Below are 25,643 nucleotides of genomic sequence, written 5' to 3'. Positions count from 1 at the left end.
GACGTCAATAGCAGCAAAAGCAAGTAATAAAAAGTAAACGCCAAACCAAGCTCGCGGTCTAACCATTGAACCCAGCCAAAAAGGTATCAGTATCAGTACCAGTATCAATATGAATATCATCTAAGCCGAACCCCTCACAACACTATCGACAGCCTCGGCAAAGTAATCGATATTATGAGTATTGAGACCAGCCATCGAAATGCGCCCATTCTTCGTCATATAGACATGCCACTTCTCGCGCAGCGTCAAGACCTGCGCCTCAGTAAGCCCCGTAAAACTAAACATGCCAATCTGCGAAGTAATATGACTCCAATCACCAGGCGTGCCCCTCTTCTCAAGGCGCTCCCGCAGACCAGCCCTCATCTCCAGAATCCGCCCACTCATAGTGCGCAGGTCATCCTCCCACTCCGCAAACAGAACGGGATCATTAAGCACGCGACTGGCAATGCGCGCACCATACGCAGGCGGGTTCGAGATCTCCGACCGCTGCAGGATAGCCAACTGCGAAGCGATATTCGCCGAGGAAGCAGCAGCATCGGGACCCGGCGCGGAAACGAAATGGAAGGCGCCCGTGCGCTCGCCGTACAGGCCGAAGTTCTTGGCGAAGGACTGCGCGACGCACAGTTCGAAGCCTTGCTCGACGAAGTAGCGGATTGCCCAGGCGTCGCGGGCAAGATCGCCTGATGCGAAGCCTTGGTAGGCGGTGTCGAAGAAGGGGAAGTGGGAGCGTGCGCGCATGACGGCTGCGATTTGTTTCCATTGGTCCTGGGTTGGGTCGACGCCTGTTGGGTTGTGGGCGCAGGCGTGGAGGAGGATGATTGAGCCCTCGGGGGCAGTCGTGAGGGTTTGCATCATGCCTTCGAAGTCGAGGCCCTTGGTGCTAGCGTGGAAGTAGGGGTATTTTGCGATTGGGAGGTTGACGTTGGTGAAGATTTGGTTGTGGTTTGCCCATGTTGGGTTTGAGAGGTAGATTGTTGGTTTTTGGGGGTGGAATTTCGAGAGGAAGAGGCCTCCTAGGTGGACGGCGCCTGTTCCGGAGATTGTTTGGAGGGAGCAGATCTGGGGGTGTTAGTTAGTTTGGGTGTCTTCGAGGGTTTGGTTTGGTTGGAGGGGTTATAGGTACATACTCGCTTGTCTTTGATTGCGGCGCTGTCGGCGCCTACAATGAGTTTCTGGGCGGCGGAGGTGAAATCAGCCAGGCCGCCGATGGAGAGGTATTCGTGGTTGAGATTGGGATCATTGTGGATGGCGTTGTCGGCCTTCTTCACAACAGGGAGAATCCAGGGCTTTGCGTTATTGTCGCGGTAGGCACCAATACCCAGATCGACCTTCTTATCAGAGGGGTCCTCACGATAGGCCTTCATCAGACCAAACAGAGGATCTTCGGGCGCAGCAGCCACAGTGGCTGCGGTGAATACTGAAGGATTGGAAGAGCCCATGATGTGTGATGTGATGGAGGAAAGACGGTCGTGAGGGGAAGAAGAAGACATGTTGCGAGTGTTTTCAGTTATATAAGAGGGTCAATACTGTAATTTCCCCGGAATCTGACACCGAAACGGAATTTGCCTGTTTGCGGTCACCGAATGAGGGGGTGGGGAATCAGGTTCAAAGTGATTGTCATCAAGTTCAAAAATATACTAAGTACGTGAATATACAAGATCTCTCTTATATACTCTATATCTCTCTCTATCCTCGGTCTCAACATACCGAGGAACCCGCAATATCCTCGTCCCGAGTTCACATGCTAAGCAAGTGTAGCCGTCAAGTATAAAGCCTTACCCATATACATACACACCCATACTGTACACACACTGTACATTGAATAGAATTGTCTACATGTACGTGATAAAAACTCTGCGACAGGCCACACACGCCGACCGTTGTGTCATACGCCGAAAAAGAACGCACTGTGGAGACCAGGAACACATCGCATGAGTCTTTGGTCTCCGGGTCAGGGGTTATCCTATACATGTTTACGTATATTTTCTTCTCGATTCCATCATAAGTTAACTTACATAGTATTTTAAGTCACTTAGATAGTAAGTTAAGTACTAATGTCAAGTTAGTTGTTAGTAATGTTACATGCGGAGTGACCACCCTACTTATCTCCCGAATAGTAATTTTTAAGAACCCCACACTTTGTGAGGAGTAACCAAGACGAGACCAAGACCAAGACCGGGACCTTGAGAATTCAGACCGGAGAAGGAAAACGGAGAAGGGAAACGGAGTAACGATTAAGGCGGACTGGAGTCCGTCTCCAACCGTTCCCCACACCGGGAGGGATTTTCCGGATGTTGGAGATGGCCAGTAACTTTTTAAGGTATATGGTATGATGTATGGTATATGGGACGATAGAGGCTATTATGATGTTACTGGGAATAATATGAGCAACTACCATAATACATAACCCATAACTACATATAACGTTAATCACAAACATCCTATCTAATACACCTATGTCAAGTGAAGCAAGGATATTTGAAACCACATCGGAAGTGCATATATCCCTCATACTTAGGGCTATCCAAATCAGACCGGGACTGCATAATACATAATACACAATACATGCGTATCACGGTGACAGCCGCTGATGCAATCGGGCAATTGGCAGATGTCCGAGTGTCGAGAGGATTACCCCAACCGAACTCGGAGTTCCTGGCGATCTTACCATGTCGTATAGTCGATGATTTAATCGTTTGGGTTTTTGTTAGTAATATCTCTGTTCGTATTTCAGTCATATTAACGATCCTTCTGTTCTCTTTCACTCTCCATGGTCTGGTACAGTCTATTGTTCATCTATATCAGGTCCATGGTTCTAGTTCGTGTCAGTCTGCTGACCTTGCACAGCCCATCTCTATAGTGCTGGATAACGCGTGTACAGGATAAACGGTAAATGATAAATGTACATGTGAATGGAAATGGCCCGTGATCGATGATGCCTGCTCTGTCTAGACTAAACCTAATGACTTCTGATCGATACACATTGACTTTGTAGCCGTATATCCACGTGTCAAATTGAAATATATGTGATCTACAGCTAAATCCCAAATATACCAAACATGCATGTATATGCAGAGAAAGAGAAGACAAAATAAATCACAAGATCCTCTTTTCCTCAAGAACGCCGCGCAGATTCCTCAAACTTGAAAATAAACATAAACATGAACATGAAAAAACGCCATGTAGCCTCCAAACCGAGGTCCTCATCATAACATAAATATGTGCAAACGTAAAGGAGTGATATGTAAGAAATCAAATCAAATCAGAACAGATCAAGATGTCGTATGAGCAGGCGCAGGGGCTGCAGGCATCGAAGAAGGCCCACTCTCAGCCTCAGCCTCGCTGGCCGGGGTATGAGTCTCGGCTTCAGGCTCGACGCCGTGGGCGCGCGTGCGGATGCGGAAGCGATCGCGCAGGCGGGTGGTGAGGCGGCGGCGGGTGCCTTCTGGGGTGGGTTCAGCTTGGTCTTGGCCTTGGTTTGCTTCGCGGACGCGGCGGAGAGCGGCGAGGCGCTCTTCCACCGTGGCGTCGCGCATGCGTCGGGCGTTGAGGGGGCCGTGCAGGTAGTTGGTGAGGCGACGGTGTGTGTGGCGGGACGCTTGAGTTTCTTGGTTGGCGGGGGTTGCTGGTTCTTGGTGTTCACCTGTTGTTTCGGTTTGTTCGGTCTCTTCCTGTGGCGGGTTGAGATCGATACGGCTGGGTTGGTCAGTTTATACTGTGAAATGAAAGGGATGTATGGATGTATGGCTTACCAGAGGGGACAGGTGCCGGAGACATTCATCAGCCAGGGGTCAATGCATTCCATGTGGAATTGGTGGTTGCAGGGTAAGACACGTAGATCTTGGCCCTTGACGAAGTCGTCCGTGCAGATCGGGCACGAAAAGTTGCCGGTTTCAGGTGTCTCGGTCTTCTCTGGGGCAGCAATTGGTGTGTCCTCGACAGGAGTGGGAAGTTCGGACTCGGTCGGCGTCGAGTGTCCAGTGACACCGTCGCGCGATGGGGAGTGCTCGCGGGCGGGATCATCGGGACCGGCGGACATCTCAACGTCCCGCTTAGCGGCATCGATTTCGTCATTGTTCTCGTCGAACTTGACCACTGGGATAGTGTCCAACATGGCTCGGGCTATACCTCGAGCTCGACTTTGCCGTACTCGTCCGGCGATACGACGAGGTCCATAGCGTTCTGGATGCCGATGGGCCCGGACGGCACCAGTGATGATAATTCCCAGGAACAGTGCCGTGATGATACCAGTAATGCTGTACAGGATGATCATAGCTGAAACATGTTAACAATTGATCGCTCCATCAACGCTCCATCGTCTCGCACATACCAGTGTTAGGACTGTTGCCGGACCCCCCGGAATCCCCGGTATCGGTCGGGACATTGGTCATCAACGACATTGAGACGACGGCAATGGTAGGAGAGGCTTCTGTGAAAGTACGCTGCAGCGCCGACCAGGCACCTGGGCCTGTAAGGGTAAAGATGTTATTGTACCGGGCGGTAGTCTGGTCATCGGCTGTAAAGTTACAATGCGATGAATATCGAGTGTACAACAGCACGGCTGCAGGAAGGGCAGAAGCAGAGAGGACAGTCTGAACTGTCTCGTCCAAGGTGTAAAAGCCGGGGTAGTCGTCCGGATCACAAGAGATACAGGCGATATCCGAATCAGTCAGCGAGATGGAATTGCCCGGTTTGACTTGCGTGGCAGTGCCAGACTGATTGAAGGACTGGAATATGTCAGCATTGCAAAGATAGCCTTGGAGCCCATTGGACCGACCTGGAGGTGGGCGCTGGTCGCTCCAGAGAGGGCCTCGGTTAACGGGGCAACTCTTTGACCGGTGAGATTGGAACCCTGAATGCGAAATCCGCTAGAGTGAGTAGGGCTCAAATCAGTGATGTTGGAAGGTAGAACCACAACATCGGCCTGCACGGAGATGAACAGGAGAAAGAGGAAAACCAGCCCCATTGTAATGTGTGGGGGTTTAAGGAAGAGAAGAGTGGAGGCCTCCAAGGTGCATAAAGGAAAACCGGAAAATGAGGGGACTAGGGCCGATCGGTGGAGATGACGATAAGAGTCTTTTCTTTACGAACTTACAAACTAAGTTGATTTCTATACGGAGCTAATTTAGTTGATCTCCCATCATTTACTTCTTTTGGATACTCTGTACATGTACTCCAGTACTGTAGAATTTGTCGATCAGGCATATGTAATCACGATCGTCGCCAAACCGTCCATGTCCCTCAAAAATGGTCCTAAGGAGCAATGATCCCGATGTGATCGACCTGGGGTTAATGACATCTGGTACGTCGCTCTCGTATTCTCCGCGAGATTTGCCCGTTTAGCCGCTAATCTGTTCCCCCGAGACATTTAATCTGACACTTCATAACCCCCTCAGAAAGAAAGAAAGAGAAACGGAAAAATGAAAAGAAGAAGAAATAAATAAATAAATAGATGCAAAGGAACTGCAAAGGAACAGAACTAAAACTTAATTAGACTAGGAAACGAACACCTGTGACCCGCCCCCAGATCTTGTCTATGCTAACTATCTACTAAGGGAACTTATACTAAGTTATGTCTTATTCCACTAACTTATATAATACTATACTATATATACACTGTTATACCAGGTCATATTCCTAAATAGGTGCCAAAAGGCCAGGCCTCGGCCTTCAGAAAAAGAGAGGAAAAAAAACCGGACCAAACAGTGTAACTCCACGGTATTAATAGATTCTTTCTAGCTTCCCCTTCTTCCTCTCTCCACTCCTTTCATGTTGAAATGTCCGCCATGAACTGGCCCCAGCGTTATGATGCGAAATCTGTCTCTTCGTAAGACCCCCTATTCCTCCCCCCCTGTACTTTGCTGACTCTCCAGGATTCCTGCGATCGCAGAACTAGATATTGAAAGGAACGAGTTAGCTCATACCTGGAAACGCTTCATCAGCCTACTCGTCCCGCAGGATCAAGTCGAGTTCGAGGAGCGACCACAGACCGGACACGATGTGCAGACTCTACTTGGAAATATCAAGGCTTTCTGGAGGTCGCGACCACGAAATAGAGTCTTCTGCGACTCCATGGACTTGTGCGATCGACTCCTGCCGACCATAGACACCCACGCGACCCTCCTTGCCAGCCTCCCCGACTCCCAGTCCTACTATACCCCCCTGTTATATGGCGTGCTCCAGTCAGCGATCAAGGTGCGTAGATAGCGCTTCCCAGAGACCGTCGCATGGCTAACATCCAGCTAGGCCTCGTCACACTACCCCCGAGTGATGGAGGGCCTAGCCACCGCCCTGCTGAACATCCACGACGCAATGGGCCAACCCGACCCCAACTCCCTTCAGAATGCCGTTCAACCGATTGCGAAAACCTACGCGCTAATATTTTTTTTCCTGACCGAGTTCATGGACTGGTATGTCCGGCGGTCTACGTGCCAACTGCTGAACATCCATAGCCAAGATGTCTACTCCGAGTTCCACCACTTGGTCATCTTCACACAACGCCAGGCCCAGAGCCTTCCCTGGCAACACGAGGACACCAATATGGAAGAGGAGGATTCGGATCCATATAGTGCCCGGGCGCTGTGGGAGGAAGCCCGACTGAGCCAAGTCGGGCGCCGAGGAACGGAGCGTCGGATTGCTGCCCAGAACACCATCACCCGTCGACTCCTCTGGGAAATCCAACAAGATGCAGAGGAGCGTGCCCGGTATCGGGAGGGTCGGGATCGGTTATTGGCAGAGACGCTGAGCTCGGTGCGCGAGCAACTGGAGCCCGTTAGCGAGCAGAGCACTGGGATTGTCTGCATGACCACACCCCCTGCGCCTAATATTGGTAGGAATTATGCACTCTATGGGCCGATCTATGCTGACATATCCAGATACCTCATCCTTTGAATGGTCCAGAGGATCCAAGCGTCGTCTAGCACGCCTCGAGATTCAAAGTTCCTCCAAGCACCTCCAGGATTTCTTCGACAGCGATGATCAGATTTGCGACTATGAGCCGGATGTTAAAGTAGTCGCCGAGGGAAGTGTCGTTGCTTCTCTTCAGCAATGGGCTACTAGTCCACGGTCTCAAGCTCTGGCAGTGGGTGGAACCCAGCCTCCCTCGTCCGACAACCCGGTCGCTCTGATTTCGGCCTGCTATGCCTCGTTCGCCCGTCAAGCTCGATTACCGGTGGTCTCTCACTTCTGTGCTTTGCCCACCCAAGAGGTTAAAGGACTTAGTCTCCAGGAGCAGGGGCTGGTGGCCCTCACCTACAGCTTGATCCGGCAGTTGATCGACTGGCTTCCCCCAGTGGTAGATAGCGATGCCGTGCTCGATCTCAGTGCAGAGCGGTTCCGCCAGTTAGACGGAACCCTCACCAGCTGGAAAGCAGCTCTGTCGCTAGTCGACACCCTCCTCCAATCCGCCCCACCACTCCTCGTCTTTATCATCGATGGCCTGGACGCTATCCATGATGCGGCCACTGACGGCGCCATCCGCGACCTCGTCCGCGTATTACTTACACACACCCGTCGCCAGCCCCAAGGCGGTCTCAACGGAGGTCCAACCCTCCTATTGAAAGTCCTATTTACCGTTACGGGCCGACCCAGCGCACTGGTCGAGACGATGTCCGAGCACCAACTTGTCCTCAACGAGTCCACGGACCAACGCACGCCCTCCGAACCGGTTATGACGGACCTCGGAGCGGTCATGATGAATGCATAAATTACGGGCGCCCAGTGCCCAGTCACGCACCGTTACGAAATCATTCTTTCATTACGTTCTACTTTTTGTTCTAAAAGACGGTTGACTTGACCGAGCATAGATTTGCGTGGGGATATTGGATTTTCTTAGCGCATCGTTCATATTTATGCATTTTATCCAGACCAGTGGCGTTTTCTAGCGCTTTGCTTTACAGACCTGGTTATTTATGTTTAAGCTTCAACTGCGGTAGACCTGTACTTATGCTGCTTGATAGCTGTGATACCCATCCAGGTCTACATAATTTGATTCTGCGACCTTCTGCAGTACTGCCTTCGGAAACCCGATTCCGTAGCCACGAAGTATCCCACTAAGTATTGTCAAAGCGGGTCTGCACCGAAAATGCGGGGAGCCGAAGGACATTGGTTTCCGCCGGAAAAATACATAAGATGCTTCGATTCTGAGTCTATAGCAAAATATAGCAAATATAGCTGTCATGGCCGAACAAACCGTGTCCTCTCGTCTCTACACCCCCTCCACCCCCAACCTCACCGAATTCAAAGAAATCTGCTCCCAAACCACAAACCCAGCAACCTACCCACTGGCCAGCAAAATCACCTCCAACATCCCAATCTACGACCTGGCCGCCCTAGAATCCAACGGCCTAACTTCAACCCTAATAACCGCCCTCCAAGATGAATGGCACAAATGCCTACACACCGGACCAGGCGTGTACATCCTGAAAGCAATGTACCCGACCGAAAAATACGCCGAAACAATAAACGCCACAAACAACGCCTTCAACCAAATAATTGCAACGGAAAAAGTAAACACCTCGATGGCAAAAGGTGACCACTTCGCCGCAGGCGGCACAAACGACCGAATCTGGAACTCCTTCCAAAAACACGCCGTCACGGATCCCACTTCCTTCACGGACTACTACTCAAACCCCTGGCTAGCCCACGTATCCGAATCCTGGCTTGGCCCGTCCTACCGCATAACAGCCCAACTAAACGCCGTCCACCCAGGCGGCGCAGCACAGGACTCCCACCGCGATTACCACCTCGGATTCCAGGAAGTGGACGCCACGGCGCGCTACCCGGCTGTTATGCAGGTTGCGAGTCAGTTCCTTACGTTGCAGGGTGCAGTTGCGCATTCTGATATGCCAATTGAAAGTGGGCCGACTCGGTTCTTGCCGTATAGTCAGACATTCAAACCCGGATTCATGGCATGGCGGCGCGATGAATTCAGGGCCTTTTTCCAGGAGAAATATGTATCCGCGCCGTTGGAGGTTGGCGATGGAGTCTTCTTTAACCCGGCGCTGTTTCATGCTGCTGGTTCTAATATTATGAATCCTGAAACTGGATTCAGACGCGTGGCGAATCTACTGCAGGTTAGTTCTGCGTTCGGGAAACCCATGGAGAGTGTGGATTCTTTGGTTGTTGTGCGCGCTGTTTGGGATGAGTTAAAAGAGAGGTATAAGGCTGCTGGGGAGGTTATTGCGGGCAGTGAGCTTGATCCTGGTGCTTGGTCGGTTGAGCAGAGGGGGGTGAGGGCGCTTGTGCAGGCTGTTGCCGAGGGGTATCCTTTCCCTACTAATTTGGATCGGAGGCCGCCGCAGCCTGGGGGGATGGCGCCGGAGAGTGAGCAGGATGTGATTGTGAGGGGGTTGGTTGAGGGGTGGGATCGTGGGAGGGTTGTTGGGGTCTTGGAGGGGATGAGGGTTGATTCGAGGGCTTAGTTTGTGTTTCCATGTATATTATATGCAACTATATACATTGGGTAATGTCATGGTTGGCTTTTCAGGCAGGGGGTGGTGTTAGCATCCAAACGGTGGCGTCTGTATCAATCCCTTCCAAGTACTTAGGCAAGTAGCTAAGACTATAATAATGTAGCCAGAGCCACCCAGCTGCGAGTAACGCTATATATAGATGTACGGAGTATCGATAAACCGATTCCGGACCGAGACTCACGTGATATGCATTGTGGGTTTCTCCTCTTTACCGTACAACAGGCATAACAGCCAGAGTGATCGACAGGCCTACTGTTACTCGTACAGAGGTCATTTCAACAGGACACTTAGGCGCAAATGCCAAAAAGCGAGACGTGTGCATCTGATGCGTCTAACATATGCAAATGTTCTCTTTTCCGGAATTGTGCCTTGTGCCCCTGGATCGTAAGCCACCCGCTTTTCTGCTAATATAATTGGGCGATCAGACACATCGCGATGTGGGGAGGTAGTGGTCCTGCATCCATGTGTCTCGATATTTCACGGTCATCGCCGCGTATAGTGGCAAGATAGAGGGTCGAGATTGTAGAGTCGATCTCAGCTCCGATGGACCCATATCCAATCAATCAGAGACAAACCTGCGCATTCCACATTGCCAAAAATGGCGGTCTCACATTTTTGTTGCTCCCCCCTCAACGGGAACTGATGAAACAAGTGGCTGAATGGACGTGTGGTTTGGATTTCTGGAATTCTGACTTTGCTTCGATCTTCTCTTCCTCCTCCTACTCCTACTCCTCGCTCCTCGCTCCTTGAGCTCCTGTCACTCGTTTGCTGGATTTCTTAGACACGGAAAGTCTACACGCCGATCCACATCTCCACCTCGTACAGCCATTGAGCTCGAACGATCGACTCCCACTTACATACAGACTGGCCCGAGAGCAGTAGCCAGCAAGCTAGCTCGCAACTATCAAGCAAGCGAAATAACCGGTCCAAGAGGGGGAGGCGAAAAATAGCACCCGAACCGTTGGGTTTTTTCCTCGGTCCCCACAAAACCCAGCCCAATTGAAGTCTCCGAACTCCAGGGACGATCTACACCAAGCCGATAAAAGGGCCCTGTTAACCCTCTGCGATGGGAAGACCGAGCCTCTCGCAAAAGCGATTGACCGCACATCGATTCGAGCAGCTACCAGATATGCCCGAATACAGCCTGGGGAATCCCCACGACGTGACCATTGACATCCCACTGACCGCGACCGCGAGTCGCGGTCAGACCGGTGCGCGCAAATGGACCTCCAATACCTCGCCAGAGGTCAGCGAGGCCACGGCTACGGAAAAGGAGCCTATTGCTACACACCGCGGTCCTGGTCGTAGGCGTCGCACCGATACGGATATCAATGAATTGACTGGGAAGGCAGCTGAGTCGCCAGAGGATGGCACGCTGAACCGCATGGGCCGCGTCTACCAGGCTGTTTTGAATTACTCGCTTATCACTCGTTACTTGATTTATGTTCTGCCCATTGCGATTTTGATTGCCATTCCTATCATTGTTGGTGCTACTGTTGCGCCCTATGCGAAGATTGGTGGTGTTCACCTTTACTGGTTCTTTACTTGGATTGAGATTGTCTGGTTTAGTCTGTGGACGTCGAAGATCTTTGCTCGGTACATTCCTTACGTTTTCCAGTTCCTTTGTGGCATTGTTAGCTCTGGAACTCGCAAGTATGCGCTTATTCTGCGTGCGCTTGAGACGCCTATTGCGCTTGTCCTTTGGGCTGTCATTTCTCTCGTTACTTTCCTCCCTGTTATGACTTTGACTCCTGGTAAGCAGGATACTGGTGATACGTCTCCGAACGCTTGGGAGAAGAGTGTCAAGAATATTCTCTTTGCTGTGCTTATTTGCACTCTCATCTACCTCTCCGAGAAGGCGCTAGTTCAGCTTATCTCCATCAGTTACCACCGCAAGCAGTTCGATGCTAAGATCAGGGTCTCCAAGCGCAATGTGTACTTGGTCGGTCTGCTCTTCGAGGCCTCCCGCAACATGTTCCCCGTGTACTGCCAGGAGTTCAAGGAGGAGGATTCTCTCATTTTCGACTCCATTCTGGCCCAGGCTGGCAACAAGAATGGCAAACGTTCCTCCGCCATGCCTCTTCGCATGCTCCGTCAGGTCGGCAAGAATGTCGGTCGTGTCGGTGACAAGGTCACTGCTGCTTTCGGAAACGTTGCTTCCGAGCTTACTGGAAAGCAAGTGTTCAACCCAACTGCCACCCACACCATGGTCATTCAAGCCCTTGAGCGTAAGCGTTGCGCTGCTGCTCTGGCCCGCCGTATTTGGATGTCTTTCGTTGTTGAGGGCCGCGAGTCTCTTTACATGGATGATATTGTCGAGGTGCTTGGTGCCGAACACGAAGCCGAGGCCGAGGAGTGCTTCCATGCCCTGGACAAGGATGGCAACGGTGATATTAGTCTTGACGAGATGGTTCTCACCATCACCGAGTTCGGTCGCCTTCGCAAGTCTCTCAACAACAGCATGCACGATGTCGACCAGGCTATCCGTGTGCTTGACAACTTGCTCATGTGTGTTGCTGGTCTTGTCGGTGTTTTGGTCTTCATTTCTTTTGTTACCACTGGATTCGGTACCGTCATCGCTGCTGGTGCCACGTCTCTGCTCTCCCTCAGTTTCGTCTTCTCCGTTACCGCTCAGGAAGTTCTCGGTTCTTGTATCTTCCTCTTCGTCAAGCATCCCTTCGATATTGGTGACCGTGTCGAGGTCAGCGACAAGCCATTTGTGGTTGAGCGTATCTCGCTGCTCTTCACTGTATTCCGCAACGTAACCGACCACCGCATCACTCAGGTGCCCAACAACATCCTGAACAGTCTCTGGGTTGACAACTTCACTCGCGCCAATGCTATGCACGAACAGCTCACCGTCCCCGTTGCATTCGACACTTCCTTCGCCGAGGTCCAGCTTCTCCGCCAGGAGATGGAGAACTTCGTCCGCGACAAGGAGAACTGCCGTGACTTCCAGCCTGACGTTGACATTGAGCTCGGTGGCGTCGGCGACATGGACAAGCTCCAGCTCTGTGTTGATATCCGCCACAAATCCAACTGGTCCAACGAGACTATCCGCGCCGCCCGCCGATCCAAATTCCTCTGCGCCCTCGTCCTGGCCATCCGCAAGGTACAAGTCCGCGCCCCAGGTGTCGCCCCTCCTGAGCCCGAGGCCTCAGAGGGCGACGACAACGGTGATGATGCCGACACCGGCAAGCGCAGCTCTCACCAAGGTGGTGGCACCGACAAGCCCGACGCCGGTGTAGCAGCCGCCGCCGGAGGTATCCTGAACTACGAAAACTCAGCCCAATCGACAGGCTTCGACCAAGGCCGATCAGGAACCATCACTCACCGCGGCTCAACCCAAACCAACGCCGAGCGTGAAGCCGCCATCGTCGAAATGCTCAACGCCCGCTCCCCATCAGCCATCAACCCGGGTCTTGACGCAGACGACAGCCACGCCCTCCACCGCACAGCAACCAACGCCTCCAATACCCTCAGCGTGAACAACGGCGCAGGCATCTCCCGCGGCCTCTCAACCGGCCACAGAAAAGCAGGCGACCACGTCTCCTACAACAACCGAGAAATCCCCGCCGTCCCCCACGCACCGCTCTCCCCAGTACCAGCAGGCCTAACCCCCTCCTCAAGCCAAGTGCCCATCCTGGAAACACCCAAGCCAGGCTCCCGCGGCAGCGCTCGCTACGAGCCCCGCCCTCACTCCTCCGGCCACGCCTCCCAAACCCAAACCCAAACCGAGAACCAGAACCAGAACCGGGGCCAGGGTCACAGCCAGATGTTCACCGTCCAGACCGTCGGCTCGCCTGACCCCAACGCTTTCCAGGGCCACTACTCCCACGACACGGGATACAGCCAGGTCCCCGTTCGCAACTTCAGCGCTGAGAACGCTTCCCACCGCAATGACCCCATCTCCGGCGTGACGGCTAGCAGCAATTACGAGCTTACGGACCGTTATGATCCTGTCTCGCCGCCGTCTATTTACTCCCCGCCTCAGGGTTACCCCGGTGCATCGGGGGATTCAGATGCCCAGGGTAGACGGCCTTCGTTCCTGGATAAGGCTTTGAGGAGGAAGGATAAGTCGCCTTATGCTGAGCATGATGCTTGATTTTTCTTTTGATCTTCTTTGCATACTCTCCTTTTTCTAAAAAAAAATCTTTTTTCTCTCATTTCTGTTCAACTTATTGGGTTGTTAATACTTTCATGTGTGCCATGTGGGTAGATATTCCCTTTTTTTCCTTTTTTTTGGGTTTGGAGCCGTTGCATAAAAACTTTCCTTGGTTGTTTCGTGCTGTACGAGTATGAGATATGTTTGCCTCTGGTCTATGCCGATACAATATACAATATTTTCATCACCTTCATCATCTTCAAACGTATAGCTAGGAGATCTGCTCCTAACTAAGTCCCCAGAGATATATAGATATATATCCTAACGTTATACAACAGCTCCCACAAACAAATCCAAACCCAACCAAATCACACCTTCCTCCGAACCAACCCCCTAAAGAAATCAAAACTATTAGAATCACTCTGCAACTGCCAAACCCTCCCAGTAGGCCGGTCCCCCCACCCCAATTCCTCAGCAAGTAGCAATCCATAATCCCGGGTAATTCCTTGAATACGCGCCTTCGCCCCGCCCTCCTCTTCAAGCGTAACGATCTGATGCATATGCAACCAATCTTCATAATAAAGCGCCTCGAACCCGCGATCAAAGCCCGTGCGCAGGAACCGCGTATATAGGCACTCGAAGGTGGTTAGGATGCGCGCGAGGAGCTTTTCCAGCGTTACCGGGTTGGCTAGTGCGCTTCCTGGCGTTGCGTATTTGTGGGCCAGGGTTGTTAGGGCTGTTGTTGGCGAGGCATTTGTGGCGTTTAGGCCTATTCCTACGACTGAGATGTACTCGTTTGACATGAAGTGGCTGTTTATTAGGATGCCGCAGATTTTTGTGTAGCGTTTTTGGGTTGGGTCTTCTGGGTCGAGGGCGTCTAAGGAGGTGGTTAGTTTGGTTGTTATATATGGTTGGGGTTGCGGTTGGAGGGGTGGTGTTTGGGTGGTGTTTGGGTATACGTACAGACGTCGTTTGGCCATTTTAGTTTCACGGGGATGTTCTCGTAGCCCTTGGCGTAGCTTTTGATGCCTCGTACTACGGCCATTGCTGAGAGGTATTGTAGAAATACTACTGGTGCCGATTGCATCTTGTCCATTGGGTGGCGGACGACCGTTGAGAAGATTAGTGAGCCTGCTGGTGAGACCCAGACGTTTGAGCCGCGGCCACGGCCGGCGATTTGGTTTGTGGCTGTTGCTGTGAAGCCCTGGGGTAGCTGGCGGAGCAGCGCTGTGTTTCTGTTGCTTGTTAGATGGGATTGACCTGGGATTGTAAAGGCAATGCTCACTTTTCAAGAATTGTGTTTGTGCTGGTCACGACTTCGCCGTATAGAAGGTTGGAGCCGAAGCACGAGGCGTCTCCTTTGGACTCGGACTGGTATTGACGGAGGTTGGAATAGAATGCATGGTGGTTGAAGTATGGCGTAAGCTTTGAAGATGGGATATCATCATGGAAGACCAGACGCTTGACGATTGCCTGGTAATCGATGATACCATCAGTGGGCGTGGAGGACTCGGTAGGAAGCGATTCCTCGAGATCACCGAAATTCCACGTTCCAGGCCGCTCAATACGGAACTTATCGTGTTCGTCCTTGAGGTACTCGGTTTGACCCTCGTTGATAAAATCCTTGCCAAGGCATGACAGGATATCCATAGGCCCATCAGCATCGATACCAGACATATGCAAGGACGACAGTGAAGGCACTGCCGTTGTCTCCTGCGTAACCTCAAGTCCAAGTTTAGACAGACAGGCCTTCAGGAAGTCTGTCCGTGCCTTGTCATCTGCAGCGAGAGCAGCAACCATCTCCGCGTATTCAGGCCCGCCGGCCTTTGGGTCGAGATTAACAGCCGCGAATCTAGTCGAGGTCAGCGACTGATCTTCCCAATTGAAGTCCAAACGTACTCAGGATGAGGTCCTGTCAAAACCGCAGCTCCTTCGCCGACTTTACAGTAGACAACAGCAGCTGCATCCTCCCCTGCATCGACATTAAGTTTCTCGGTATAGCTTGCAAGAACCTCAACCTCCTTGTCCGCATACAATGGCGCGTCAACAAACACTCCGCCACCATTATAGTAAGACTTGAAATGCTCCGGCACAGTACCAATGCTCAAAGCATCCTTGGACACTGTAATTTCCGCAGCACGCGCACCCTCTTCGCTGTGATAAACGAAGCCCGGGAACGCCCCGCCTCGACAGATACCAGGGAAGAAAGCCAATTCGCGGTCCCCAATAACCTCCATAGTCTTATCACCAACCTCGAACTCACAGCTCTTGCATCCATAATAGCCCCCAGCACACAGACCCAAGTATCTGCCGCCGTTGCGGACGAATTGCGCAATGCGCCGGTTCCCCGCGCCATTGAACGTGCGACAGTATCCCAGATCCGCACCGCCGGGGAATACCAGCAGCGCACAGGTGGCCATCCATGGCTCTTTCAGGAGCATGTCCGCCGTCACGGGGATCACGGCATAGTGGGGAGCGAGGAGGCGGCGGAGGGTGTAGAGGCAATGGCGGACTGAGTCAACAGTGGTTCCGTTTCCTGTCGAAAAGTCGTCGGTCAGAAAACGGCTGAGTTGCCATGCGGAGTAGGTGAGCGAACCGGAGTAGACTAGCACATTGAGTCTTTTGCCAGTGAAATTGGCATTGTTGCCTGTTGGCGTGGACATTGTTGTTGGGGAGGAAATCAGTCATCGATAAGATCGCCCTCCGTAGTTCCGATGCCAACCGCCTGATCTCGCCGTTTTCCTAACCACGGTCATGTCGAACAACGCGGAAAAGACTACTGTTGTCCCGGAGGATGATGATGAGCCGGATGATTGGTTAGCTGGTCTGTAATTGTCTTTGTTCGGAGCGCTAACTATGGGCACAGGGATAAGCGCATCTTCAGCACTGGCTGCCACAGTGAGTTAACTCGATGTCCATTGGAATGCAATTCTGACGCAAAGCAGCCGAGCAAGACAAGATGAATGACTGCTACTTTGCCAAGAAGGACTGGCGCGAATGTAAAAACGAGGTGAGGTGAACCCTTATGGTCTGATATCATGCTGGAAGTTATTGGAAGCTATCTACACCCTTCAATGCTCTCAACAAGCAACCCAGCTTCGATGACCCCAAGCACGGCCATAATCCAATTCTCTTGGACATATATTGACTGCAATATACAGATGGAAGCGTTCCGTGAATGCTGGAAACGTCAGGGCAATGACCAGCGAACACAGACCAAAGATGCTTAATGCATGATGTACTTTATACAGCCATTAAAACTTGTTCAACTAGTCTCTCCAATTAACTCCACTGACATAATTACCTTTATGCCTCGAAATTCAAGCTTTAGGAAATGTCCGATTTAAACTGATATCACGTGATCGTTCTCAAGGCTGACCTCTCAGCTCATCTCTCCAGCTTCAACAAATCAACCCACCATGTCTTCAGCTTTGCGCATCCGCACCTGGCGGGCAATCGAGTCCCTTCAAAATGCCATACCAGTCTCCGGCTCTCGAGGAGTCACCCACCTCCGACTCAGACAGCTCTCCAACCCAATGACCAAAAGAGCAATCAGCTACAGCAACTCCCAAAAACAGAACGAAAAGCCCACTGTCCCCTCCTCCAAGCCATCTACCACGACCCCAGCCCAGAAGCCCTCCTATCCCGCACCAACAAGCTCCACGACCCGCGTATCGGCCCCAACCCCAAACCGCCCAACAACAGAAAACATCTCCCAAAGCGGCCTAGCCGACAAACCCCTCCTGCTGGAGACTGCCCCCGAAGAGAAGATTGATTGGACACGATCTTTCCACGGTCTCTCTGCTGCTCCGTTCCCCAAGGAAGCAGCCGATATCCTGTTGGCCGAGACCGACCCCCAAGAGGTCGAGATCAAGCCCGATGGTATTCTGTATCTGCCCGAGATCAAGTACCGTCGGATCTTGAACCGCGCTTTTGGCCCAGGTGGCTGGGGTCTTGTGCCCCGCAGTGAGAGTATCGTTACGCCTAAGACTGTGACGAGGGAGTATGCTCTCGTTTGTAACGGACGGTAAGAATTTCTTCTTGTTTCCCCATTCCCACGTCCAATCAACCATGCATTGCTCCGATGCGTGGCTACATTCGAATACAGAGCTGACCATGTTTTCCAGCCTGGTATCCGTCGCCCGCGGCGAACAAGACTACTTTTCCCCCGACGGCATCCCAACCGCAACAGAAGGCTGCCGCTCTAACGCACTCGTGCGCTGCTGCAAGGACCTCGGTATTGCAAGCGAACTCTGGGACCCGCGCTGGATCCGCAAGTTCAAGGCGCAGTATACGCGTGAGGTATTCGTCGAGCATGTCGTTAACAAGAGAAAGACGAAGATCTGGACACGCAAGGATGACGGCGTGAGCTATCCGTGGAAGGAGACGGGTAGCGTAAGTAGATAGATCTAGATGTCTGTTTGGATCAGTAGATGGCATCACCATGTAGTCCCAGGCTACCTTGTACATTATGCAATTGATTTGTTTCGATTATCATGCTCGATGAAGCTCTGCTGCCTGATCGCGATTCAGGTGAGAATGTTTGTGCTATTCCCTGGGACGGTGGCCAAGTGGTTAAGGCGCGCCGCTCGTATGTAGTAGCCCCAACAATTCTTGCTAGGTACTCCTCACGGCGAGATCGCCGGTTCGACTCCGGCTCGTCCCAATTTGATTGATTGTTTTGCCATATTTTCAGATAATTTTTTTTGGCAATTGATGGGATATCTTTTTAGGTAATTTGTTGTGGTTTGCGTGGCAAAGAAGACATCCGGACCGTGCGAAATATAACTCTCCGACCTCAGCCTAGACAGTGATAGCTATGGAGTCAATAGTCTGAGCATGGTTTTAAAATAAATGTGCAACGAAAACCTTACTCATTAATCATGTTAAAGCTCGAGCTATAGTTCAATTAAGTAAACAGACAGAGCCATAACATGAAGGAGGTAGCCGTAGCCAAGATCCAATAAACGAACATAAGCTCAAAATTAAATTATGCCGAATGCAACGTCATGACTAATTCCCCGTCCTTTCACGTATTCTCTCATACCCTGCTTGGGGGTTACTCGCCCCGTTGCTCATTATGATGTCAGCGCGAAGAGAAGCATGATTAGAAACCAAGCAATGAGGTAATTGATCATGATAGTTATATTCTTCGAATCCCGTTGAATTGAGACACATACATCGTCGCTCACAAATAAAACTGTGCCCCCAAGCGATCCGTAATGGCTGTATCTCAAGGAGCGAATATCGTGGAAAAGATTGTCGGTCATGGAGATGATGCGAACATAACCACTGATGTGAGCAAATATGACAACGAGTTTGGAGAGGAGAGTGGTGAGAGGATCCAGGCAAGTACCTGGCAAGGCAAGAACCAAGTGAAAGTTGGTTAGTGATACATTGATCTTGAAGACATTCTGTTCTACTAACAAACCCAGTGGAAATGCCCAAGCCAAGAGTCATCGACCAGGATGATGTGATTGTCCGGGTGACAGGAAGCACTATCTGCGGAAGCGACCTCCACCTATATCATGGTATGGTAAACTTCCCACCAGTGAGTCACTGTGCTAAATTGCATTGCTTTTAGGCGTCATCCCGCAACTTCAGAAGGGCGATGTGCTCGGTCATGAATGCTGTGGAGTGGTGGAAAGTGTAGGCCCAGGGCCCAAAAAGATCAAACAAGGGCAACGGGTGGTCGTTTCCTTTCCTATTGCCTGCGGAAAGTGCAGGAACTGCCAGAGGGAGTTCTTCTCCCAGTGCAGCGAGACTAATCAGAACACCCTCACGAATGCCATGTATGGCAAGCGAACTGCTGGTAAGCAGACTAAAACGACTAATACCACGGACTGATACTGGTACTAAATCAAAGACAGGCATATTTGGATATTCTCATTTCACCGGTGGCTTTGCTGGTGGCCAGGCTGAGTACCTTCGAGTTCCATATGGGGATGTCAATTTGCTTCCTATCCCGGACGATGTTCCAGATGAGAAAGCGCTCTATGTGTCGGATGTCATAGCAACATCTTGGCACTGTGTGGTCGATACTGGAGTCGAAAAGGGTGATGTTGTTGCTATCTGGGGCGGTGGGCCAATCGGACAGATGTGTGCGCATTTCAGCTTCTATCATGGAGCCAGCCGTGTCATTCTGATTGATGGAGGTAATGCTGCATGGCGGTTGGATTTTGTCAAGCAAAAATTGCCGAAGCTCGAGACAATCAACTTTACCGATCTACCCAGGGGCGAGTCGGTAACGTCGCAGCTGAAGAAGATGGTCACCGGAGGCCCTGATGTCGCTCTTGAGTGTGCTGCGGGAGAGTATGCGAAAGGATGGGTGCATTACTTCGAGCAGATGCTTGGAATGGAGACAGACACTTCCGAGCTGCTGAACGAGATGATTACTGCTGTTCGCCCATTTGGACGGGTGGGCGTGACGGGGGTCTATGCTGGATACGTGAGTTGTGCTTGATTAGGTGCTTAGCAGAACTAACAGGTATAATTGGCAGACTAATCATTTCAATATTGGCGCTTTGATGCAGACTGGTGTTCATCTTATGGGCAACGGCCAGGCACCCGTACAGAAGTACTGGAAACACCTCATGCATCTTATACAGACGAACGAGATTAATCCGCTCGTTATGGTGTCCCATAGGTTCCGTCTTGAGGATATGGCGAATGTATATGAAATGTTCGACAAGCGAGAGGGTGGGATTCAAAAGGTCTTCGTGCAGACCAAATACTCTGGCCCTGCAGCAAAAGAAGCCCCCGCTTTAACCGAATTGTGATGGGTGATTTGGATAGCACTTTATATACAGTGCTATTAGCGTATACGATCGGAAAAGTTGTGATTATATTCAATATGCCTGCAAACATCAGAATGAATAATCGGAAATAATCTCAAACACCTTTACCAACCAACTCTGTAGCCACGAGGAATGACCTCAAACAACCAGCTATCTAAGTTAGGGGAGTTTACACTGGGCAATTTAATCTTCAGATTTCAAGGCCAAATTTCGCTCATTCGACGTGTTTAGTGATAAGGAAACGCTCTGTAAAACAGAACAGAATTTAGTTTGTCTTAAACTTGAATAATGCACAGCATGATGCCGTTGAAATATAAAGGTGGGGGCTGTGAAGACTCGTGACCTATGACTGTATTATTATTTGTAGAGGCCGAGCCGAAGATCCCTGCGAAGGACAGCTCAGGATGTCTTGTTGGATATATTTACAGAAATTGACGCTCAGGTAGGCGAACCCGTACAAGTAAAGGAAAGAAAGAAGGGTTGTTGGCTCATAAATCCAACACACTTTCTGGGGCATCAGTGAAATGCATCAAAGTGTTGCGAAGCTTCCCCAACAAGCCGTTGATCCCACTTTTCGGCACAAAATGGCTGGAATATGCTAATGTCAACTTAAGCATCCCGCCCCGCAGTTCCTCCGAATAAAGCTTCAAAAAATCATCCGTGGGTTCAATATGGATACAATCAGCGAATTGACAGCGCAGATTATCTTCCATCTGTACATCAGTCTTAGGAAGAAGGTCCTGATGTATGACTAGACTCTGGGGTTTAGATCCGGCGGCCCAGTCAGTACTGTAGGTTACAATGTTCTCCCATTCGGCAGCTTTGAAGGGAATGGTCTGCGTGTGTTGATCCTCAACAGCGTGGAGGAGGTCTAGCGCTGTTTTGCATCGCCCATACTGCACTCGAACAGGCACTCGGTTAGAGCACAGACCAACAGTACGATGTACATCTGGCACGTCCATACTGCGCAGATTGACAAGCTGGGCGAAGACAATATCATCGTCCCCTGTCTCTTGCCGGAGAACATTTGACCAGGCGGCTTTGACCATGCTCGCCATGGTGATACCACTGGGCAAGGATTGAATTGTGACCTTAGTCGAGCATCGCAAGATGGTGTTCTTCGACTGCATCTGCGGCGCGGTGTTCGGTATCTCGGTGATGCTTGAGCCTAAAAGAAGATTGCTCCAGAAATCAAATGCCTCTGGAGTTTGTTGCTTGCTGACTTCGTGCGCGAATAGAGCATAGTTCGTTGCGTTGATAGGGGTTGTTGGGTCTCGGTAGAACTGGCACAGATCGGAAACGAGAGTCTCTTGACAGACGCTGTCATATTGGGCGTGTGACAGTTGAATCATCAGAGCATGCTGATCTCTAGATTTAGTGATGAGAGTGAAGCACAGAGGAAGAGTAGCCAAAGGGAAGGTGTTCTCGGGATTGACTGCGCACAAATTTCGTGCAATTGATATCGGATCTTGAGACGCATCGGAGTGTACGGTGAAGGGGAGATCGACTTGTTTCAGTACAGTTTGTACCAATGCTCCGTCGACACGTGTAAAAACAGACCGGAGTGCAGTGTGAGATTCCATGAGAAGTCGACAGGCAGATTCGAGCTTGAAATGGTCCAAGAGCCCCGAGAAGCTGAGCACGAAGCAACCTCCTTCGTGGTTGTTGAGTAACCATTGTTGTGTCTGGGTGCATGGAAAAGTCTCTGACATGGTCTCGGGAGCTAGCACGGCGAAGTCTTGCTTGAAGTTCGTCTCAGAAGGAGAAATTGATGAACTTCGACTTGTAAGAGGAGTGCCCTCCCCTTTTGAAGCGTTCTCTTCATTGCGTTCTGTCCATGCTGCTGCCGATAGTTGCGACTGGTCTGACTTTCCGTCCCAATCGCATACAGGCTGGGTGTTTGTGTTTTCCTCGCTGTTTGTAATCACATTATGTACGCCCAGTTCCTGTCTGCGCAGCTGGAGACGAGAGTTCCAAGTTTGGGTTTGCTGCAGTCCATCGGGAGACATATCAAGAAGATCTTTTAGTTGCACCTCCGGATTGGTCTGGATGCAATTCACAACATGGACCAATTGATCCATCACTATCTGCGACAGTGTTGATGAAAGGATCTCTGGGTCAAAGTGGAAATGCACATGAACCTCTGTCTGTTGGTCCACACCCGTCAACAAAAAAGGACAAGTATCGAAATGACCACCGGTTAATACCATCGGTGGGCTGGTGCTTGTCCAATCTTCAATGTCATTCTTTACGACCAAGATATTTGGAAACACAGAAGATGCTGGCAGATCTGATCCAGAAAGTGGAGACATAGCATCGTCTTGTGTATTCAGTGATTTCAGTACTTTTCCTACTGTCTGCTCTGGTTGGATATTCAGGTGAGCAGCAGAGACCGGGTTGGACGAGCCTGTTGGTTTCCCGCCACAGAAACCGAAGACGACATCGTTCGAGTCTGTGTAAGCCGCAATTACAATTGCCCAAGCAAGCTGCAGAATAGAAGATATGTTTGCAGTCTCTTCTGCTGTTTTGATTCGGATCACTGAACTGTGCTTTTCGGTTCTGCACGCATCGTAAGGTTCATTCGGCAGCGGAGGGAAAACGCTTGGATACAAGCCTTGCTCTTGATGATGATTTTGGGGTGACAGGTCAACTTGCATGGTGCTGGTATAGAAACAAAAAATTTAATGAGTGAAAGCTAGAAAGCTACGCGGGTGTGGACATGTTTTGTATGCTCCAGCTTGTCTATTGAAATGCTTCGGACCCACCCGGAGTAGTCATGTGGGACTGATAACCCCTTTTGTCAGATTATAGCGATCCGACCATTCTCTCTTAGGCCGTCAAGGCCCGTATATTACAGAGAATAATATTTCAGAATAGAAGGAGCTCCAATGCTTGATCCTGACAACTCGAACGTTCATCTTAGCTATATGTAGTAATCAGTTCGGCTGAGACACACAGGTAAAAGACAGGATCTGCATGGAATATTCCCAAAAATAAACCTGTCAAAAACAACCAAATAAAAACCCACAATTCTCCATAATGATCGCTAGGGTTATACTGTAGTTCATGAACGTCACGCATGCGGTAGATCGGTGGGGCACTATGTTGGAACTATAACCTGATAGATCGATCCTGGAGACGCCCCAGTAAGGGGGAATCAGGGGCTCTCCAGCCTGAAAAAATCTGCAGATAAACATGCACCTAGGCTCAACTGTTTTATCTAGTCCAATGGGGCTTAACGTATAATTTTGATGAGTCTCACGGTCATGTCAACTGTGTTATTGACAGCTCGGCATTCAATAGTTTGAGGGCCTGAACTTCATAAGATTGGATCTTGAATCCCGATCACTAAATAAATTGATGATTGATTATAACAAATCTCAGAAAGCTACAGTGGATCCACACGGAAGTGCGGCTACAGCAAGTTCCTGGATACCTGCACTGTCTGCACTCTTAGCAGTAGTGGTGCCACCAGCATACTGCGAAGAGGCAAAAAGTAGACAAGAGATAGAACATTAGAGTTCCATTGAAAATTAGAGTGCGAAACACAAAAGATTTGCCCCTACATCCAAGCCCCCGACATTTCACTCAACTCGCCACTCCACTATAGCAGATATTCTGTCTTTTCAACTTTTCACTGCATCTTCAGAAAAAAGATACCTTATACTTGCCATAATGTGTCAGTTACTTGAGTCAACGTGATTTGATGCCCCTCTCCCCTAGAGAGAAAAAGCAAAGAATACTTGATCGTCCGCGGATTTGGGGTAAAATTATGCGAAGTCAAGCTGATGGCACACCTAAGCTAGTCCAAGAACAGAAACGAATAATTGCCCGGTTTTGTACTGTCTACACACACTTCATACGTCTGTCCCCAAATATTTTTACCATTTGCGCGTTACAAAGACATACGTATGTTCCAGAAAATGACCATCCAATAACATGTAAGAGCATGCGAGGCTGAGCGCTTATGGAAAACGCACAAAATGGTTCAAATAACCCATAGACACGTGTATATTCCTAATACTATAGATGGCAGCCCCTGCAAACTGATACGTGAGTTCCCTGTTGGCTTTCTGTTCCTTTTTCTCGATCCTCTTCAAATCAGCATGTCAGACCCTTCGAACTGTACCGTAAAATGGATCTGCTCGTTACGTGTGGAATATGTTGCCGCACAAGAATTCCTCGATGAAGAGCATGATCCGCAGGTTTTGTATCCCAGCAGGATACCAACGACTATGCACCAGGCAGAATTGGGGAGCATAATGTTGTTGTCGCCGTCTTGCCTGATGGTGAATATGGGACAGCTTCCGCCGCAAACGTACCAACAAACATTCTGAGTAGCTTTCCCAATGTGACAATAGGCCTCATGGTTGGCATCGGCGGTGATGCACCAAGTCAGAAGTATGATATTCGCCTGGGCGACGAAGTAAAGGGAAACCCTATCGAACAGACGTTACTTCTTGAGAAAAGCGCTTATATCGAGTCAAGCGATAAGGATAGCCGTACGCCGCTATCGTGGGCTGCAGCATATGGACACAAGGCTGTCGTTCGGCTACTTCTTGAGAAGAATGCTGATTTCGAATCGAAAGATGATCATGGCCGCATGCCGCCATCTTTTGGCTACAGAGGAGGTGCCATCGTGGGTTAACCCTCAGGAACAGTAGGCCGTCGTCTCGCTACTTCAGGAGAAGGGCGCAGATATCAGAGGGAAAAGGAAGGTGGAGATGGCTCCGCATGGGGCGCCATAAGTATAAGTGCTAGCAATGCCGCTGTCAAAGCGACGCTGATAGGACGAGATCAGAGCGAGAGATGATAGGGGATTCTCTACACGGAGAACCAAGTATGAGATACAAGGACCTGATTCCTGAGCCCGTAGGTAGATTGTCCTGACATATGTACTCACAAATGACGACACAAAAAGATCATGGCCCCCAACCTCATACAATTGGGCAATATAAGACTTGCCATTGGCCCGCTACTTCAGTTGCCCCACACGTGCATAGGTAGTGCCGACCCCGGGCGCGTAACTCGCAGTTTTCTAGTATGCAGGAAGGGCACGTTTCAAAAAGAGACTTATTGGAAGCACATCAAATTCGAGGCTCAGATCCGCAAGATGGAGGCTTACGCGGACTGCAATCTCAGAAGGCTTGCATTGAAATAAGGGTATCCGACTGCCTCTTTCGTATCGTCCGATTGAAAATAACTCCTTTGATGTACGATGTGGGATGGTGGATGACGGTATTGATTGTAGGATACTTTCAGTAAAAG

The 25,643-nt window shown here is 50.4% G+C and overlaps 10 protein-coding genes across 10 annotated transcripts; 6 read left to right on the top strand and 4 right to left on the bottom strand.

Moving 5' to 3' along the window:
• Positions 1-120: 120 nt before the first annotated feature.
• Positions 121-1,490, bottom strand: PENARI_c007G04858 (aspartate aminotransferase; the record flags this gene model as incomplete). Its single annotated transcript, XM_022630914.1, has 2 exons — positions 121-1,059; positions 1,128-1,490. 2 exons carry the CDS (start codon positions 1,488-1,490, stop codon positions 121-123), a joined length of 1,302 nt encoding a protein of 433 aa, XP_022489340.1.
• Positions 1,491-3,272: 1,782 nt separating this feature from the next.
• PENARI_c007G07084 (RING-H2 finger protein) lies at positions 3,273-4,966 on the bottom strand (the record flags this gene model as incomplete). The annotated part of the gene is made up of 4 exons (XM_022631012.1): positions 3,273-3,696; positions 3,753-4,275; positions 4,331-4,727; positions 4,778-4,966. 4 exons carry the CDS (start codon positions 4,964-4,966, stop codon positions 3,273-3,275), a joined length of 1,533 nt encoding a protein of 510 aa, XP_022489416.1.
• An 811-nt stretch (positions 4,967-5,777) lies between these two features.
• PENARI_c007G07881 (uncharacterized protein) lies at positions 5,778-7,705 on the top strand (the record flags this gene model as incomplete). The annotated part of the gene is made up of 4 exons (XM_022631046.1): positions 5,778-5,827; positions 5,874-6,195; positions 6,247-6,829; positions 6,876-7,705. 4 exons carry the CDS (start codon positions 5,778-5,780, stop codon positions 7,703-7,705), a joined length of 1,785 nt encoding a protein of 594 aa, XP_022489420.1.
• Positions 7,706-8,177: 472 nt separating this feature from the next.
• Positions 8,178-9,328, top strand: PENARI_c007G11197 (phytanoyl-CoA dioxygenase family protein; the record flags this gene model as incomplete). Its single annotated transcript, XM_022631205.1, has 2 exons — positions 8,178-9,230; positions 9,293-9,328. 2 exons carry the CDS (start codon positions 8,178-8,180, stop codon positions 9,326-9,328), a joined length of 1,089 nt encoding a protein of 362 aa, XP_022489441.1.
• A 1,274-nt stretch (positions 9,329-10,602) lies between these two features.
• On the top strand, positions 10,603-13,578 carry PENARI_c007G06114 (serine/threonine protein kinase; the record flags this gene model as incomplete). Its single annotated transcript, XM_022630967.1, has 1 exon — positions 10,603-13,578. The coding sequence occupies one exon, from the start codon at positions 10,603-10,605 to the stop codon at positions 13,576-13,578; it is 2,976 nt and encodes a 991-aa protein (XP_022488980.1).
• A 368-nt stretch (positions 13,579-13,946) lies between these two features.
• Positions 13,947-16,241, bottom strand: PENARI_c007G02980 (biotin--[acetyl-CoA-carboxylase] ligase BPL1; the record flags this gene model as incomplete). Its single annotated transcript, XM_022630821.1, has 4 exons — positions 13,947-14,455; positions 14,542-14,813; positions 14,864-15,430; positions 15,478-16,241. 4 exons carry the CDS (start codon positions 16,239-16,241, stop codon positions 13,947-13,949), a joined length of 2,112 nt encoding a protein of 703 aa, XP_022488911.1.
• Positions 16,242-16,332: 91 nt separating this feature from the next.
• PENARI_c007G10193 (uncharacterized protein) lies at positions 16,333-16,808 on the top strand (the record flags this gene model as incomplete). Its single annotated transcript, XM_022631159.1, has 4 exons — positions 16,333-16,394; positions 16,445-16,476; positions 16,524-16,588; positions 16,740-16,808. 4 exons carry the CDS (start codon positions 16,333-16,335, stop codon positions 16,806-16,808), a joined length of 228 nt encoding a protein of 75 aa, XP_022489046.1.
• Positions 16,809-18,800: 1,992 nt separating this feature from the next.
• On the top strand, positions 18,801-20,357 carry PENARI_c007G12427 (zinc-dependent alcohol dehydrogenase; the record flags this gene model as incomplete). Its single annotated transcript, XM_022631258.1, has 5 exons — positions 18,801-18,963; positions 19,014-19,109; positions 19,163-19,390; positions 19,449-20,026; positions 20,079-20,357. 5 exons carry the CDS (start codon positions 18,801-18,803, stop codon positions 20,355-20,357), a joined length of 1,344 nt encoding a protein of 447 aa, XP_022489344.1.
• Positions 20,358-20,863: 506 nt separating this feature from the next.
• PENARI_c007G08510 (uncharacterized protein) lies at positions 20,864-23,032 on the bottom strand (the record flags this gene model as incomplete). The annotated part of the gene is made up of 1 exon (XM_022631071.1): positions 20,864-23,032. The coding sequence occupies one exon, from the start codon at positions 23,030-23,032 to the stop codon at positions 20,864-20,866; it is 2,169 nt and encodes a 722-aa protein (XP_022489232.1).
• A 1,449-nt stretch (positions 23,033-24,481) lies between these two features.
• PENARI_c007G04303 (ankyrin repeat domain-containing protein) lies at positions 24,482-25,023 on the top strand (the record flags this gene model as incomplete). The annotated part of the gene is made up of 2 exons (XM_022630883.1): positions 24,482-24,527; positions 24,581-25,023. The coding sequence occupies 2 exons, from the start codon at positions 24,482-24,484 to the stop codon at positions 25,021-25,023; spliced, it is 489 nt and encodes a 162-aa protein (XP_022489449.1).
• Between the last annotated feature and the right edge of the window lie 620 nt (positions 25,024-25,643).

Source organism: Penicillium arizonense, assembly GCF_001773325.1.
Source record: "Penicillium arizonense strain CBS 141311 chromosome Unknown PENARI_contig007, whole genome shotgun sequence".
NCBI classification, from domain to species: domain Eukaryota; kingdom Fungi; phylum Ascomycota; class Eurotiomycetes; order Eurotiales; family Aspergillaceae; genus Penicillium; species Penicillium arizonense.
Note: the sequence above shows the minus strand (reverse complement) of the source record. Positions and strands in the feature narration are given on the sequence as shown.